This window comes from Urocitellus parryii, chromosome 6, assembly GCF_045843805.1.
Source record: "Urocitellus parryii isolate mUroPar1 chromosome 6, mUroPar1.hap1, whole genome shotgun sequence".
NCBI classification, from domain to species: domain Eukaryota; kingdom Metazoa; phylum Chordata; class Mammalia; order Rodentia; family Sciuridae; genus Urocitellus; species Urocitellus parryii.
This window is the reverse complement of record NC_135536.1, coordinates 113854980-113869394: the sequence shown is the minus strand read 5'-3', so window position 1 is coordinate 113869394 and position 14415 is coordinate 113854980. Positions and strand designations below refer to the sequence as shown.

At 52.9% G+C, this 14415-nt stretch overlaps 1 protein-coding gene across 8 annotated transcripts in view; it reads left to right on the top strand.

Moving 5' to 3' along the window:
• The first annotated feature begins 2292 nt into the window (after positions 1 to 2292).
• The window catches only part of Tle3 (TLE family member 3, transcriptional corepressor), a 47921-nt gene continuing 35798 nt past the window's right edge, over positions 2293 to 14415 (top strand). For all 8 annotated transcript variants that reach the window (XM_026387753.2, XM_026387751.2, XM_026387752.2 and 5 more), the window contains exons 1-4: positions 2293 to 3384; positions 3898 to 3998; positions 4481 to 4544; positions 5559 to 5603. In XM_026387753.2, the coding sequence (XP_026243538.1) occupies positions 3361 to 3384; positions 3898 to 3998; positions 4481 to 4544; positions 5559 to 5603 (234 nt within the window). In that variant the 5' untranslated portion in view covers positions 2293 to 3360. The remainder of the gene's footprint in view (positions 3385 to 3897; positions 3999 to 4480; positions 4545 to 5558; positions 5604 to 14415) is intronic.

The window sequence follows — 14415 nt, the reverse complement described above, 5'->3', positions numbered from 1 at the left end:
TTCTTTTTCTTTCTTTCTCTCCCTCTCTTATTATTATTATTTTTGGTTCTTCTTTTTCTTTCTTTTTTTTCGGGTTTGTGTGTGTGTTTTTACCTTTTATTATTTAAATTGATACGTTTCATTACTAGGGAGAAAAATAAAATATTCCTTTGATACACAAAATCAAATTGATATTTAGCCTCTGCTTACTTTTTTATGCATGGCTCCTTTATACCACATGGTAGTGACAGATTGTTTGAGCTGGAAGGAAAAGCCATTCAAAGCTAATTAAGCAGCCATTCCAAGCACTATTTGCAAGCGGGAGGCTCAGAAGCCTCGGCATTTGTCAGCGCTCCCCCACCCCGCGTGGTTTTGACTGACAGCTCTGGTCACGGATTGACAGCTCCTGGAAGCTCCACCAATCAGTAACCTGAAGCTCCTTTCGCTATCTGTGATTGGTTGTTAAGGCTTGCTCGGGGCGTGGTTGGCGTTCCCCACGTGGGGGCCAGAGAAAAGATGGGCGGGGCGAGGAGGGAGCGGGTGCGCCCACCCGTGACGTAAGGGGGAGGGCAGAGACGGGGGAGGGGAAAAGGAAGCTCCAAAGAGGAGCCATTTTGTGTCTAATGAATGCTGTGGCCAGATGCTCGCATCTGTCGAGCCGGGTTTCTTCTAACCCCCCCCCCTTTTCGGTGCGCGCTGCACACGATTTATGTTTTTATTTAGGAGAATAAATAAATGAAGAGAGAATCGCGGTTCGGGGCAGGCGGCCGAAGCGGGCACGGGGAGACTCAATTCTGAGGCCGGCGCTCACGTGTAACTCCCTGCGCACCGGCCTCAGAGGGCCGGCTTGCTCTCAGCTCCTCATTAAGATGCAAAAGCGAACCTTCGGCTCTTAATGAGGGGAAAATATAGATACGGGAGCGCGCGGCCGGTTTGCGCGCGGCCGCCGCCGCCCCAGGGTGCGTTCTAGCTTGCGGAGAGGCCGGGGGAGAGGCCGAGGGACCTGCCTGGGCTTCCCACCCGGCAGTGCTGTCTCCGCTAGCCTGAGGCCGGTCTACCCTGACGTAACCCCGAGCACAGGAGACGAGGCTATCTGTTTGCGGACAAACTGGCCCAAGAGTCGAGTGGCCTTTGGGACTGCTCAGGGAGTCTGCGAGGAGCCGTGCAGGGGTGCTCCAGGCGTGCGCTGGAGGCTGGGGAGCGGCTGTGCCCCCAGGGGCGTCGAGGCTCGCGCCCCAGACACCGCAGGCTCTCACATAGACTGTCCTCCACAAGCTGCTGCCAACGCTGGGATAATACGGCGACTAGGCCGAGTCAACCGGGTGGGAACTCTCGGGTTGCGGCCGGGAGAGCCCTGACCCTATTCTCAGCTCCACTCCTTTGGACCTGGAGCGAAGCGGGGACCCCTCCCGGGAAGCCTGCGGCCAGGACGTAGCTGTCCCCACTGGGAAGGAACCCCGAGTGGGGTCAGCCGCGAACAGAGCCTGTTGTCCGCGGGCTGCTGGGCCCTTCCATCTGCGCTACCCGCCAAGCCAGAGTTCCTCAGACTTCTCTCAGGCAGCCGACGCTCATCAGAGGCGCTGTTTATTTGGCTTTCTGAAAAGAAGGGCGAAGGAACAAAGAAGGGAAGCTGGGGGCTAATGGGCAGCGGTAGGAAGGGAGAAAGATAGGGACAGCCTCAGTTCCGAGCAAAATTTTAAAGATCGAAGGCAACTTTGGGAGCCACCATTTTATCCGTCCTAAATCTTGTGAAGTGAAAACATTAAAGTGACAAAGTGATTCTGTTTGTTTTATAGTATCTAATTGGGCTGCTTTGCAGACCTAATGAGATTAGAGGGAGGAATCGTTCTCACCACTGCAGAATAAACCGATACATTACTACTAGCCACAGGTTTTGAAGATCGTACAGCTTGTCTTTTTTTTTCTTTTGTTGTTATTCTTGTCTTCTCTTTCCCCCTCCTGCTAAATAATTATTTGCTAGTAGATCGTGGGAAAAAAAGAGGAGGAAAAAAACTAGCAGCCCAGGACTATAATATATATCTATTTATTATATGTCTTTTGGTTAATTCCTGATCTGAGGAGCGCTGTTTTTCACTCCCATTCGAAAGTCACCAGCGGGTAGGGCCTGATTGCTACTTTTCATGCATAGTTTTAGACACAAGAGGGCATTGTGACGTCGCGCCCGGCGGCGCCCAGTCGCAGGCCGAGCCCAGCAGCCCCACGTGGGGACTCCGCGCTCCCATTGGCCAGTGCCGGGCGAAGCTGCCACATTATTTTGTTACTTTTCAGTCCCTATTTGGAACTGCTCTCGCGGCAGTTCAGACCTCGTGCGCGTCCCCCTCGCCTGTCTGTGTGTGGTATCCGCAGGTCCAAGGCACTTTTTTTGGTGTGTGTGTATGTGTGTGTGTTGAGTGTTTGTGTTCGGGGGTTTCTCGGGGCTCGGAGAGAGCCGGGCCGAAGGGAAGGAAGGAAGCCGCAGAGCTCCCTGTCTCAGGCTGCGTCTCTCCTCCAGCGCTCTCCTGCCTGCGCGCTGTGAGGCGGCAGCGGCGGTGGCGCCGAGCGCTCCTCGCTGGGTTCGCACAGCTCAAGTTGGGAGCAGCGAGGACCCCTTGGCTGAGGTTTTCCGTGCCCGCTGGGATAAGATGCCAGGGCGGTTGATTTGCTCCTACTGAACCCGGAGTTCCTCCCCGGCCCTGGGAAGGGTTGGCGGCGGCGGCGGCGGCGGCGGCGGCAGTAGCAGACGGAACAGCAGGCTCTCCTCTCCGAGGGGGGGCGTCGAAGCGCCCGCGCCGGGCTCCAGCCCTCACCCTCCCGCGCTCCTGCGGCCCCGAGCAGCCACCTTCAGTGCCTGCCTTCTTCCTCTTCTCGTCGCGAGTCCCCGACCCGGCTGCCTCTAGGATCAGACCCGCTCGCCCCGGATGCTTGGGGTTGCCCCGCGCACCCCGCTCCAGGTTCTACGCGCTGAGTAATCCAAAGGGGACCCGCGCTCGCCCCGGGAGGAGCCCCCGGCCCTGGGACCCAGCTCTGGACCCGCCGGGGAGCCGACGATGTCCACGCAGCCCCAGGCGTTGACACTGTCCACGCAGCCAGGGGAAGGCGGCCGGCTGCAGCCCGCCGAGCCCTAGGAGCACAAAGCCCGCTCCCGCCGCCCGGCCTCGGCGCCCGCCGACGACTTTGCCGCCTGCTCCGCAGCTCTTTGTCTCCACTTGGGGCGGGCGCCCGACTCTGGGATTTCGCTGTGATAGCGGGCTGGGGGGGCCGGGGGCGAGTTCTCGGTTCCCCGGCCGCCCCCCGCTCGGGCTCGGCTCCCCCCTCCCCCGCACCTCTCCGGCCCGGGCTCTCGGCGCTTCCACGCTCTCGGAATCACGACCCCTCCCTGCCATGTATCCGCAAGGCAGACATCCGGTGAGTAATTGCAACTCGGTTTATTTAAGCATCTATCATGGCAGGGTAAACGAGGCAGTTTATCTGGCACCTCCATTTTGCATGTTGCTACCTATGATGTGTGTGTGTGCTCACACAAAGGGGCTGAGGTGGGGGTACGCTGTTGAGAGAAGGGTAATTCCGCCGGAGTGGAGTGGGGGCCGTGGACCTTCGAGGGGGAGCTGTTAACGCTGCCCCCGCCCCCTCTCCTAAGTCTCCCAACTCGCCCGGAGTGGCTCCCCGCCCCCGCCGACTTGGGAATGGGGGCCTTTAGTAGAAAGGATGGGAGCCCGCGACGGATAGGGAGCGATCGGGGCACCCCCCGCCCCTGCCCCGTCGGGGAGCTGAGAAACTTGCTGGGAAGGTTCTGGGCGGTGAGGGTGGCCTCTCCCGTGGGTCTCGGCGGGGAGGGGCCGGGACGCCGCGGAGGGCCAGGCGGCTTGGAGCCCCTCTGAAGCCGGCGTCCCTCCCCTGTCTTGTCCTTGCGGGCTCCAGGCTCCCCATCAGCCCGGGCAGCCGGGATTTAAATTCACGGTGGCTGAGTCTTGTGACAGGATCAAAGACGAATTCCAGTTCCTGCAAGCTCAATATCACAGGTAAGGCTGGTGGGGGCGGCCCCGGGGCTGGCGGGGAGGGGGCGGCTCCTGCCACCCCCAGCGGGGACCGAAGGGCTGCCGACCCCGGGGCGACAGGCCTCCGCCTTTTGTTTCCCCTTTCCCAGCGCGCCGCCTTAACCCTTCGCTGCCCGCAGCTGCCCGGCTCTGGGTGCCGCCCCCGCATGAGGGTCGGGGTCACCTGCCGGTTTGCTCGGCTTTCTGGGGTCGCAAGCCTGCGTCAGGGGCCGCACCCCGGCGGCCAGGATAAGTCCGCTCGCCCGGCCGTGGGAAGTTTCGAGTAGTTTCGGTCCCGGTTCCCGGTGGCAGGGACCCGGCCCCCGCTCCGCCCCAGGCTGGCGGGGTCATGGGGTACCCCCTGGGTATCAGGGAAGTGGAGAAGTGGCTCTCGGAGGCCCTTGGGTTGGGTCCGGGAGGAGGTCGTGCAGGTGCCAGGCCTGAGCGGTTCCTCCTGCCCTCCGCAGCCTCAAAGTGGAGTACGACAAGCTGGCGAACGAGAAGACGGAGATGCAGCGCCATTATGTGATGGTGAGAGGCGGCCCGGGGAGGGGAGCAGAGGGCAGGGCGCAGACCCTGTCGGGTCGCAGCTGGGATCTGTGGAGGCAGGAACCTAGTCCCCACCGAGGCCCAGCCGCAGGGTAGCCGTGTAATCTGAATGTGCCCTCCACCCCTTCACCAGCTTCCCTTAGCCAGGCCACTTGGAGGAGGGTAGTGAAAGGAGAGGCAGAGAGAGGAAACCCAGATTCCAGACTGGAGACCTCTGCACTACCTTTGTGTGCCTTTGATTTGTGTTTTAAAGGTTTCTCAGAGGGCCGGTGGCCCTGTCTTGGCTAGTGAGGTAGGATTGGATCATTCCGCTTCAGGATTGGGTAAAAATCCCTCTTGGAGACCTCCTGGGGATGTTTGGAAACTTTTCTACTTTGCAGCCTTGGGATCCAGCCAGAGTGGGACAGAAGCACCCTCCCTCCTCAGGGTTTTCTGAGAAGTAGAAGAGCCTTTTAAATCTCTCTGCCTTCACGTCCCTCCTCAGTAAAGAGTCTTGTCTGCTGTGGGATCATAGATAGACATCTCCCCCTTTACTCAGTGTCTGTTCCAGCAAGTTTACATCTTCTGTTTGTCAGAGGGTATGGGAGGCCCTAAAGCATGCTCCCTGTGCCTCTTTCCACATAAGAGGCTTTCTACACAGTGCTAAATAACTCTCAGAGGACAAGGGGGGCCCGGTGTACACACCATTCCCTGTTGAGCCCGCACCTTGTATAAACAGGATATATGGCACATGTGGTGCTTGTGGGAGGGAGGGCCTGGCTTTTCTTACTACTGTGTATGTAATGTTCTGTTGAGATGAGAAGAACACTCGCCCACTCGCCTGATGCCAGCGCTTAAACCTCAACATGGGCTGGCTTTGGTGTTTGTTTTAAACTTCCATAACTCATGGATCATAAAGTATGGTTTTGCCAAAACCTTCTCAGGAAAAAAAAAATGATGTTGAAACATGAACAAATTTCTGTGTTGTCTTTTAATGGCAGTTCTCTTTACTTTTAGTACTATGAGATGTCCTATGGCTTGAACATTGAAATGCACAAACAGGTAAGTGCTTTTCTCTTTAAGAAATGAATTTGGTTTTTAAAAACATATGTGTGGACTTCTGTGACTCCCCTTGTTTGAAAATGAGCTGGTTCTTCTGTTCCTCTCACTTCTCCCAGAGTAAGTGGATCTAGTCCTTGAAATGCAGGTGTTGAGTCTTGGCAGATTTCTTGGACATGTTGAGCTTTTAGCATTGGAGCTTGTGAAATTAGTCCTGGTCTTGGATCTTGGTGGAGGATAAAGGACCAAAGGGAAAGTCATACCTACAGGATTTGCTTTACAGACTCCTGAGAACCTAGAGCTGGCTGACTGCTTTTATCTGTTTTAATGTAAAACCCTCCAGAGGAAATGCAGTAGGTTTTTTTTTTTTTCTCTTTTTCTGTGTTTTTTTTTTTCTTGCAAAAAATGTGATGTTCTGCCTTGATAAGATTAAACTTCAAGAGCCTTAAAAGCCAGACTGAGCTGTCGAAATTTAAGGGAATGAAGCCACTAACGGCTTAAAAACATAAAACCAAAATGAAATAGAGCTCTAATGCCTCACATTTAGAAGGCGACTTTTTCATCTGGATCTTAATTTGAAGGCAGCTGTGTTCCCATTTTACAGAGAAGGAAGCTGAAGCTGAGGATGAAGTAACTGGCCCCGGGCAGCCTGGCCAGGCCTTTTGAGATGGTTGGGGGTTGAGCTCAGCTTTGAAATCCTCAAGTCAAACCAGTTTAGCTAGTGTGGTGTCATTTGATGGATATGTAAACTACCCCCTATTGTCACTCTTCTAATAACAGTATACCTCAAACCTGGCAAATACAAACACCCTTTATCTTGGTGCATATCAGTAACTAGTCCCAGTGCTGGGCTGGCCGTGGGAGAGGCTTGTTTGTGTATTTGTGTTCCGAGGAGAGGAGAGGCTGCCCATAATTTGGCTTGGCGGACCGATTAGCGTTGACTTGGCAAGAATAAATGGCGCAGGCCCGGTTGTTCTTTTTAACAATTGGTGTTCTTGAAATCTCAGAAGGCTGTTGACTCATTCTAGCCTTTGGTGACCGTGACTTGAATGGATTTTCTGCTCTAAATTAACAGTCGTTTACAAGGTTTAAATTTTGCTCTTTAGAGCAGGCAGGACCTAGAGCAGGTGAGAAGGGTAAGTGACCCCCTCCCTGCTCCAGTGGCTTCCTGTAGAGTCTTTCTGGATTCTGTAGTTTCTTTCCCTGTCCTGGAGGGAGCCCCAGTGTTGGGTGAAGAGCCAGGGGCCCGAGTTTACAGAGCAGTGTGGGAAGCCAGTTTGTGGCTTTCTGAGGGGTTAGTTCTCTAGGAAGGCACATGAAGGCTACCACGTTTTCACTTCTTGGTCCACAAAAATAATAAACAGATCCTGATTTATATGTAAATAAGGTTTCCCTTGGGAGACTAGAGATAGATTCTGCCCCATTGGAGGTGGAACTGACCAGGTCTGACTGGTCCAGAAAAAAATGCATGTGGCGAAACTGGGGTCTCCCAGGTGTTTCAAGGACCTTGGTGTGTTATGCAGGGTGTCACTTCCTCCCTTTCTCCACCTTTCAACACACACACATACACACACACACACACACACACACACATTCATTCTCTCTCTCTCTGCTTAGTATCTTGGGTATGTTTAAAGAGGTTTAAAGAGGGTAATTGCAACCAGGTTTAAATTTATAGCAGCAGTTATTCTAAGAGCTTCGTAATTAAGGTGTAATATGTCGTTGCATGTTGAGGTCTGCATGGGTGGTGTCCCCATATCTATGAGTGGATGCTTCTTTGGCACAAAGGAACCACCTTGGCTGGCAGAGCAAAGCTATTCTCCGAGTCCTGGGGACCCTGTGAACCCAGAAGAGTTAAACATCTTAACGCATTTGGTGGTGGGGTTTGTATAAAGAGCAGCTGTGTGCATCTGGGATTTCTGGCCATTCCCCAAACAGGGTTCTTAGGGGGAGAATGCCTGAGGTTTGGCTACATTGTCTCCTTTAATCCTCTCAGCTGCCAGTGGTGGCTAAAGGGATTCTTTGCCCTTTTTATAGGTGGGGAAACCAAGGCCTCAGGGAGGCCAGAGGGCAGAGCTAGGACTCACATCAGAGACTCTGGATTCTCAGCTGGGTGCTTTATCCCACTGGCCTCTCACCTTTGCCTTCTAGCCCATTCCCAGCATGAATGCATGTGCCCTGAATGTGCTGTCTCTGCCGGCTGTGGCAGTCTCTTGAGTTGGGTGAAATCACCCTGTGGCGGTATAGAAACAAAGAGGCAAGGAGGTGAGGAAACTCTGGGCTTAGAAATGCAACCCTGACCTAATGGCGCTGGCCACTCCCTAGGTTTGCGAGGGCTCTGCAGAAGAAAACCCTGCCACTAATTGTAGTGTGGGTCTTGGGTGCATTTGGCGGATGGTGGTTAGGCCTGAGCAAACAAGTTTATCAGCTGACCTGTTTAGCGGTTGACTGGTGTTTTATCTGCACACACAATCAAGTGACTGGAGTGCTTGAATTATTCATGCAGTGTCCTGCCCTCTAGACTTGACTGTTCGTGTGATTACATCTGCCTGGAACAAACAGGCTGGATTCTTCATCTTTAAGCTCCAGGGTGGGGGTGGGGACTGTCTGTACTTTTTTATATAATAGATGATCTAGGGAGCTCACACCTTGGGGAAGTGTGGTGCTCCACGGTCTGCTTACACACACACACACACACACACACATGCGTACACTCACACACACTACACCATGTATTTTTTTTTTTTTTAAGCTCTTCTTTGCTGGCTCTATGGGAAATGCCAATTAGCTGGGAACCTCGAGTTCTGCCAGATGGGCCCAAGTATTGACAGAGGGCAGCTGATGAGGTGCGTCCAGCCCATTTTTATTTTACTGAGAGGTTAAACTCACTGTGGCTGGCTCCTTCCCTGGCTGTTTCTCTTTCTCCCTCTCCAAGCTGTCAAATCCCAGAGAAGTAATAAATGGTTTCTCCTCCTACTCTTCTGCTTCCCTCCCTAATTATGGTAAAGCAAAGATTACAGAATCACAGGCCTGGCCTGGGGCTTCAAGAGGTCACCCACCTCCTCCGAACTCCTGCTTCCAGGCAGAATGTCAAGGGTGATTCAGCAAGACTAGGGAGGCGAGGATGACTGACCAGCTCATCAGTTTCCATCTTGTTCCTGCAGAGGCTTTCCAATATCAGCCCCAGATGACAAAGCCAGCTGACAAGCAGGGGCTCCATAGCAATTGTCATGCATTGACTTTGAGGCACTGAAGCTGTGGGAAGCTAGGTCAGTCTGGCCTTTTACCCTCTGTTGGTGAGCATGAATGTTTTGAAAGTGAACTTCAGTTATTTTTTATTTGGGGACAGTGTCATTGCCAATTCTGTGTGGTCACCCTTTCTGTAAGCCAAATAACCCTGCCTTTTAAGTTTTCTTTTGGAGTCCTGGAACTGAAAGAGCCCTTTAGATTTTCATCCAAACCCTTTCAAGTTCCACTAAGGAAACTGAGGCCCAGAGAGAAGAACTGGTGTATCCAGACTCCTACAGCCCCGTGTTCATGACAAGGCTGCCACTGTAGGCTTCCTTTCTAACCTCAGGTCTCTTTTTGTAAGACTCAAGAAAGGTGGCGTGCTCCTTTACTAGCTCCTAGCACTAGGTGTCTTCAATTAACTATTGCTTCTCTGCATCATCATTCAAAAAGGCTAAGGCCATAAACCCAGCTCCACCAAAGTTCAAATTACCTCATTTCTGGTTGTATAACTGTGTTAGCTGAGCCCTCTTTGTCTGCAGCCTTGTTCCAAGTTGCCAGCTATTTGCACAACTCCTGATTTGATGTGTACAGTAACAACACAGAGTGCATAAGGAGCAATCCCAGAGGGAAGGTTCAGAGGTGCTAAAAACCTATGAACTTTTTAGCTGACAGGAGTGGCCATAAATAGCGGCCATAAATGCAAGGCCAACGTGGTCCATAGAAAATCTCTCTCTGCCTGTCACCCCCTTCCTCTCTGAACCTTCTCACTTAAGCAGTATGGTGCTTGGGCTGGAAGATTTCCAGGCAAACCGGCTTGAAGTTCTGTGACCATAGTCAAGGTGTAGTCACTGGGTACAAAGTGCAAGAGTGCAAAGAACCTGCCAAGGAGTTGGGTCTACCTTGGTAGTCTACTTTGAGACCACCCTCAGGAATGAAAGGGTGTGTGCTTATACTAGGGTCGTGCCTATTTGTGTGGCATTTGGGTTGAGCTGCAAATTTTTTATTTTATTTTTTTTGCCCGAGTGCTGGCAACCAGGGAGCCCCTCCACACCCTGGATTCCATCTGGCCTTTCCTGCCACTTCTCTCTTCCCTGGAATGGATTCCCCTCTCATCACACGCAGGTTATGTCATCTTACTAACTGGGTTGCTGCCTGGCTTAGCAGGGTCTGCTGAGCCCAGAGTATCCTTCACTCTGTCCAGGGAGCTACAGGGAGCTACAGGTCTGCTGAGCCCCCACCTTCAGGACTGCCGGCCACCCCACGCTTCCTTTCTCTGGCTGACAATAGAGCAGTACAGAATGGGAGTTTCTGTGCTTCTCTGGGTCTTTTTCTGCTTCTGTATTTGACAATGGAAATGAGCCTGGGAGATGGACAAGTGGTTCCTTATCCTTACTGTACCCGTCGAAGAAACTGAGCCTGGGTGGGAACCAGGCTTCTGATTCTACTTGTTCCACTACCAGGAGCCTTGGATGGCCCGGAGCTTTCCCCTCCACTCTTTGGACTCCTCCCTCCCTGGGTGCCTGAAGGAAGGTTCTCAAAAGAAGGGTCTGGTTTACAGAGGCCCATTCATTTCCATTTTGTTTTGTTGAAGGAGTAAGTCAGTCAAGGAATAAATTCGCTTTTCCTTTCTGCATAGGAGAATGCTTTTCTCTCATTGTTTGTACAGAATCCCGGGGATGCCAGGGACCAAAAGGTGATAAAGGCCTACTCCCAGCTGGCCTGTCCCTGTGCTCTGGCACACATGTGTCTTTCTCACATCTCGTTATCTCATTGTCAGAGCTGTGGAAGAAGCCCCTCTGCTGAGGTCACTGTGGCACTTAATATGTAATAGTTGCTCAGTGAACACGTTGGACAGGCTGAGGGTGGGGTTGTATTGTTTGAGCCCCGGGAGTCGGAAGTGGGGGTTTTCATTGTGGGCTGGCTGCTGCCTGTGCAGGCTTCTTTCTGTGGCTCTGCATCCAGTTTCTTCATCAGTGAAATGAGGGGGTTGGATTCATTCCCAAAACAGTTATTAGGGGCCTGGGATGTGCTGGGTGTGGGCTGGGGTTGGTGACACTGACGAATAAGACACCGTTCCCTCCGCTGGGGAGTCAGGCATCTAAATAAGTAATTGCAGTGCAGTGAGGTAAGTGCCAATGTGGCCCACAGTGACAGGCTCCGCTAGCTCTCACTGTTCCTGGGAAAGGGGACTTGGGTCAGAGGGGACTGCTCTGAAGTATTGCTACTTGAGAGCCTTAAAGGGAGGGCAGGGGTTTATGGGGCAGCAGCCAGCAGCCTGGGCTCCCCCAGGGTGGCAACGGGGCTCCCCCAGGGTGGCAACGGCTCCTGGGAAGGCTTTGAGATAGTCAGGAAGCCGCAAGCCTCTGGAATGGTGTGGGGCGGGGACTGCACTTGGGAAGTGAGGCGAGGTGGTGACATTTTGCAGCAAAGTGATCTCCAAGGCCTCTCTGCCCTCACATTCGCCACTTACGACTCAGTGACTCCCTCTGTCCCCATATGGCTCTCCAGAGCTGGCCTGAGTCCATCTGCCGCAGGGTGGGGGTGGGGAAGACACCCTGGGCCATCATAGCCCCCGCCTGCCTGTGCCTCCACCATAATGTGCCGGTTTGAACTTTATTCCCCAAAGTGGCCTTGCCTCCTTTCTCATATTGGTAATTCCGTAATGACTGGTTATGACCCGCCCCCTCCCCCATATTTAATTCTCATCAGCCTAGCTCTCCACTTTGCTATTAATGATAGCAGCCAGCAAAATAGCTTTCAACATGCCATTGACAGTCTGGTTTAAGAGCGCACTTGAAGTAGTGCTAGACAGCTGAAAGCACCCATAATTGTGTACCAGAGTGAGAACCGCGTGCTCAAGGGCCTTGTTTTTATATGCTTAAAGGGACAATATCTTGTTTTCAACAAATGCTCTCTGAGACACATCCAAGATGCTTGCTTGCTTTCTCCCTTTCCTCTCCTCTCCTGCCTTTTTCTTTTCTTTCTCTTGCCTTTCAGAGTAAATGTTCCCCTCAAGTTGGGGCGAAAAGAAACTTAGGGAAGGGTGAATGTCCTTTGAGTGTTTGGTGAGATTGTTGCTCTAGGGTCTGACTCAGACCGCAAACCTCCCTTCGGCCTCTCCCCACTGAGGGACTCTGGGACCTTGGATTTCTCCAGGAGGAAAATGGGGGGGCGGGTTGTCTCAATTCTCATGGCACTGGTTTCAGATTTTTTCATTTGATTAAGAAAGTTGCACATTCAGCTGGAGGGTGGGGAATTGGGGCTGCCGAGCTATCACTGAGTATCCAGGCAGACACCTGGGGACAGTCAGCCTGTGTAAGAGCTGTGCCCGGATGCTAAACCCCTTCCTAATCAGGTTCCAGGGTGCTATTCAGTGTACAGAGCTCCTGGGCCCAAGAGTCCTGCTTGGAAAGCCTGAGTGAGGGTAGCACAGGTGGGTGTGTGCTTAAGTGGGGGTTCACACCAGGGTTGGGGGTTGCCAGAGTTCTCATCTAGTCAACCCCAAAGCATTTACCCCTTCTCTTTGGCCCCCTTTATTGTTGGCAGCCCTTGTTCACTTGCTTTCTGTGAAGAGTAAGGAGATAGTCAAGGGCTCAGCTGTGGGAAGGCCCCAGGTGGGGCCTGAGAGGCCAGGGAGATGTGTCCAGATCTGGGGTTGGGCCTGTGGCTGGTGCCCTATTCCCTCCCGACGCCAGCTGCTCCTGCAGAAGGGGCAACATGGGTGGACTTGGCTTGAGTGTCTGTGGAAGACCCTTCCTTCTGTTCACCGACTATGCGAGTGACAGGCAGGGTCCAGCGTTCTGGAGCAGCTGCTGCCGCCGCCAGATAATCCCAGGAAAGGCCTTTATTGAGGACAGAGTGGTGGAGAAATTGACCTTCCAAATACTGAAGATTGTAGCAATATAGCACCTTCACTTTTCTGTAGCAAAGCAGATTAGACATTTGCATCAAAAATAATGAGCAGTTGTGTTGAAGACAACCAGCCATCAGTACAAAAGCATCCCAACCCCTTAGAAGGCCTGGGGTGTGGAGATGACCTGTAGGCACTCCGGTCACTGGCAGGTCACTGGCAGGCACAGGTGTGGAAACAGGGCTGTGCATTCCCTGAGGGACAGACCCTTTGTATTGACTGGCCCCTGAGCCCTTCATGACCCTTAGCCCATAGAGTGAGTGTGTGCATTTTGTGGGTATTCCGGGAGGAGGGCACTGTCGCAGTTTAGGGTTCTCTCCCTGAGCCTGTGGAGCATTATACATTTTCTGGGAAGGACTCAGGCTTCCTAAGGTTTTTGAGAGGCCTGCAGGCTGCCAAAATTGTGTTTGTGGAAAGGGTCCTTAAAGTGTCATGCCCCTTTATTTTTAAATGTCTTTAATGAATCCAAAGGTTTTTTTTTTTTTTTTTTTTTTTTTGGTTTTTAACTTCTCATCTCACTCCATGAACAGTGTAAATGCAAAAGGGGAAGACGAGGGGGAGGGGGAGAGATGATACAGCAGAGATGGGGGCGCAAGAAATGAGGAAGAGACAGGTGAAACATGCCCAATTTGGATTATGAGGAGGAACTGAGCCGTGAATTTGTAAACTAGGCTTGTCCCGCCGCGGCTGTTTGTTTGGGCATGGAGTTCCAAGTGTTGTGGCCTTATCTCATTTGCCTTTTAAATCCTTGATAGCTATTGTTCATAGCTCTTCGACTGTTTTCTCATTTTTTAATTCTGAGTGAAAACTACACTAACCCAGTGGGAGACAATCCCTTTCAGTTTGCTCTGGAATGCAGTTTTGCCCCTCGAATGCAGACTCAGATGCAGCGAGCGTTCTTCTTGCTGGTCGTGGAGCACGGGAATACCCAGGGCAACTCGGGACCCCCCTCCTAGCCCACTCTGAAGGCTTTGGGTTTGGAGTCTACCCCACCCTGCCAGCTGTGTGACTGAGAGGTCAGAGGAGGCCTTCCACCCACTCCCCTGGTGCCTCCCTAGGGACAGCCCTTAATGATCTTGCCTGACCTTGGGTCTGAGGCTGAGCGCGTCCATTGTACCAGCAGGGGCACTCCTGTCATTGTACTAGCAGGGGCACTCCTGTGGGAGCAGAGGTGCTTGGGAACAGCAGTGATTCCTGCTGGTCAAATGGAGAGGAAGGCAGTTCTGTGTGGACAAAGGGAAGGAGTGAGTCGTAACGTGGGTGGGAATCGAGTGCAGAACTGTCCACCGTTCTGCCCTCTCCCTGGGCAGATCTAGGACCACAGGGGGCTCCGGAGGTATGGCAGATGATATCAAGTGGTCTGGGATGGCTCAGTGACCTGGGTCTGTAGAGTAAAGATGAGAGCATGAAATGGAGAAGGCGGGCCCTGCAGGACAGCCTGGTCAGCGGGTGCTTGGGTTCATCCCTAGACCCTCACTGCGGCTTCTGCAGAAGCGAGTCCTTCCTCTCATCTCCTTCTCCAGGGAGAAGGCCTAGGGAAAGGCGGGAACAACTGGGGTGTCAGTACCGCCCCAGTCTGTACCCCTCAACTTTGGGCTCTCATGCTTCACCTTGGAGAATGGTGGCGCTCCGTGAAGCCGACTTGAAATGGAGAAGCTGCAGTGTTTAGAGTCC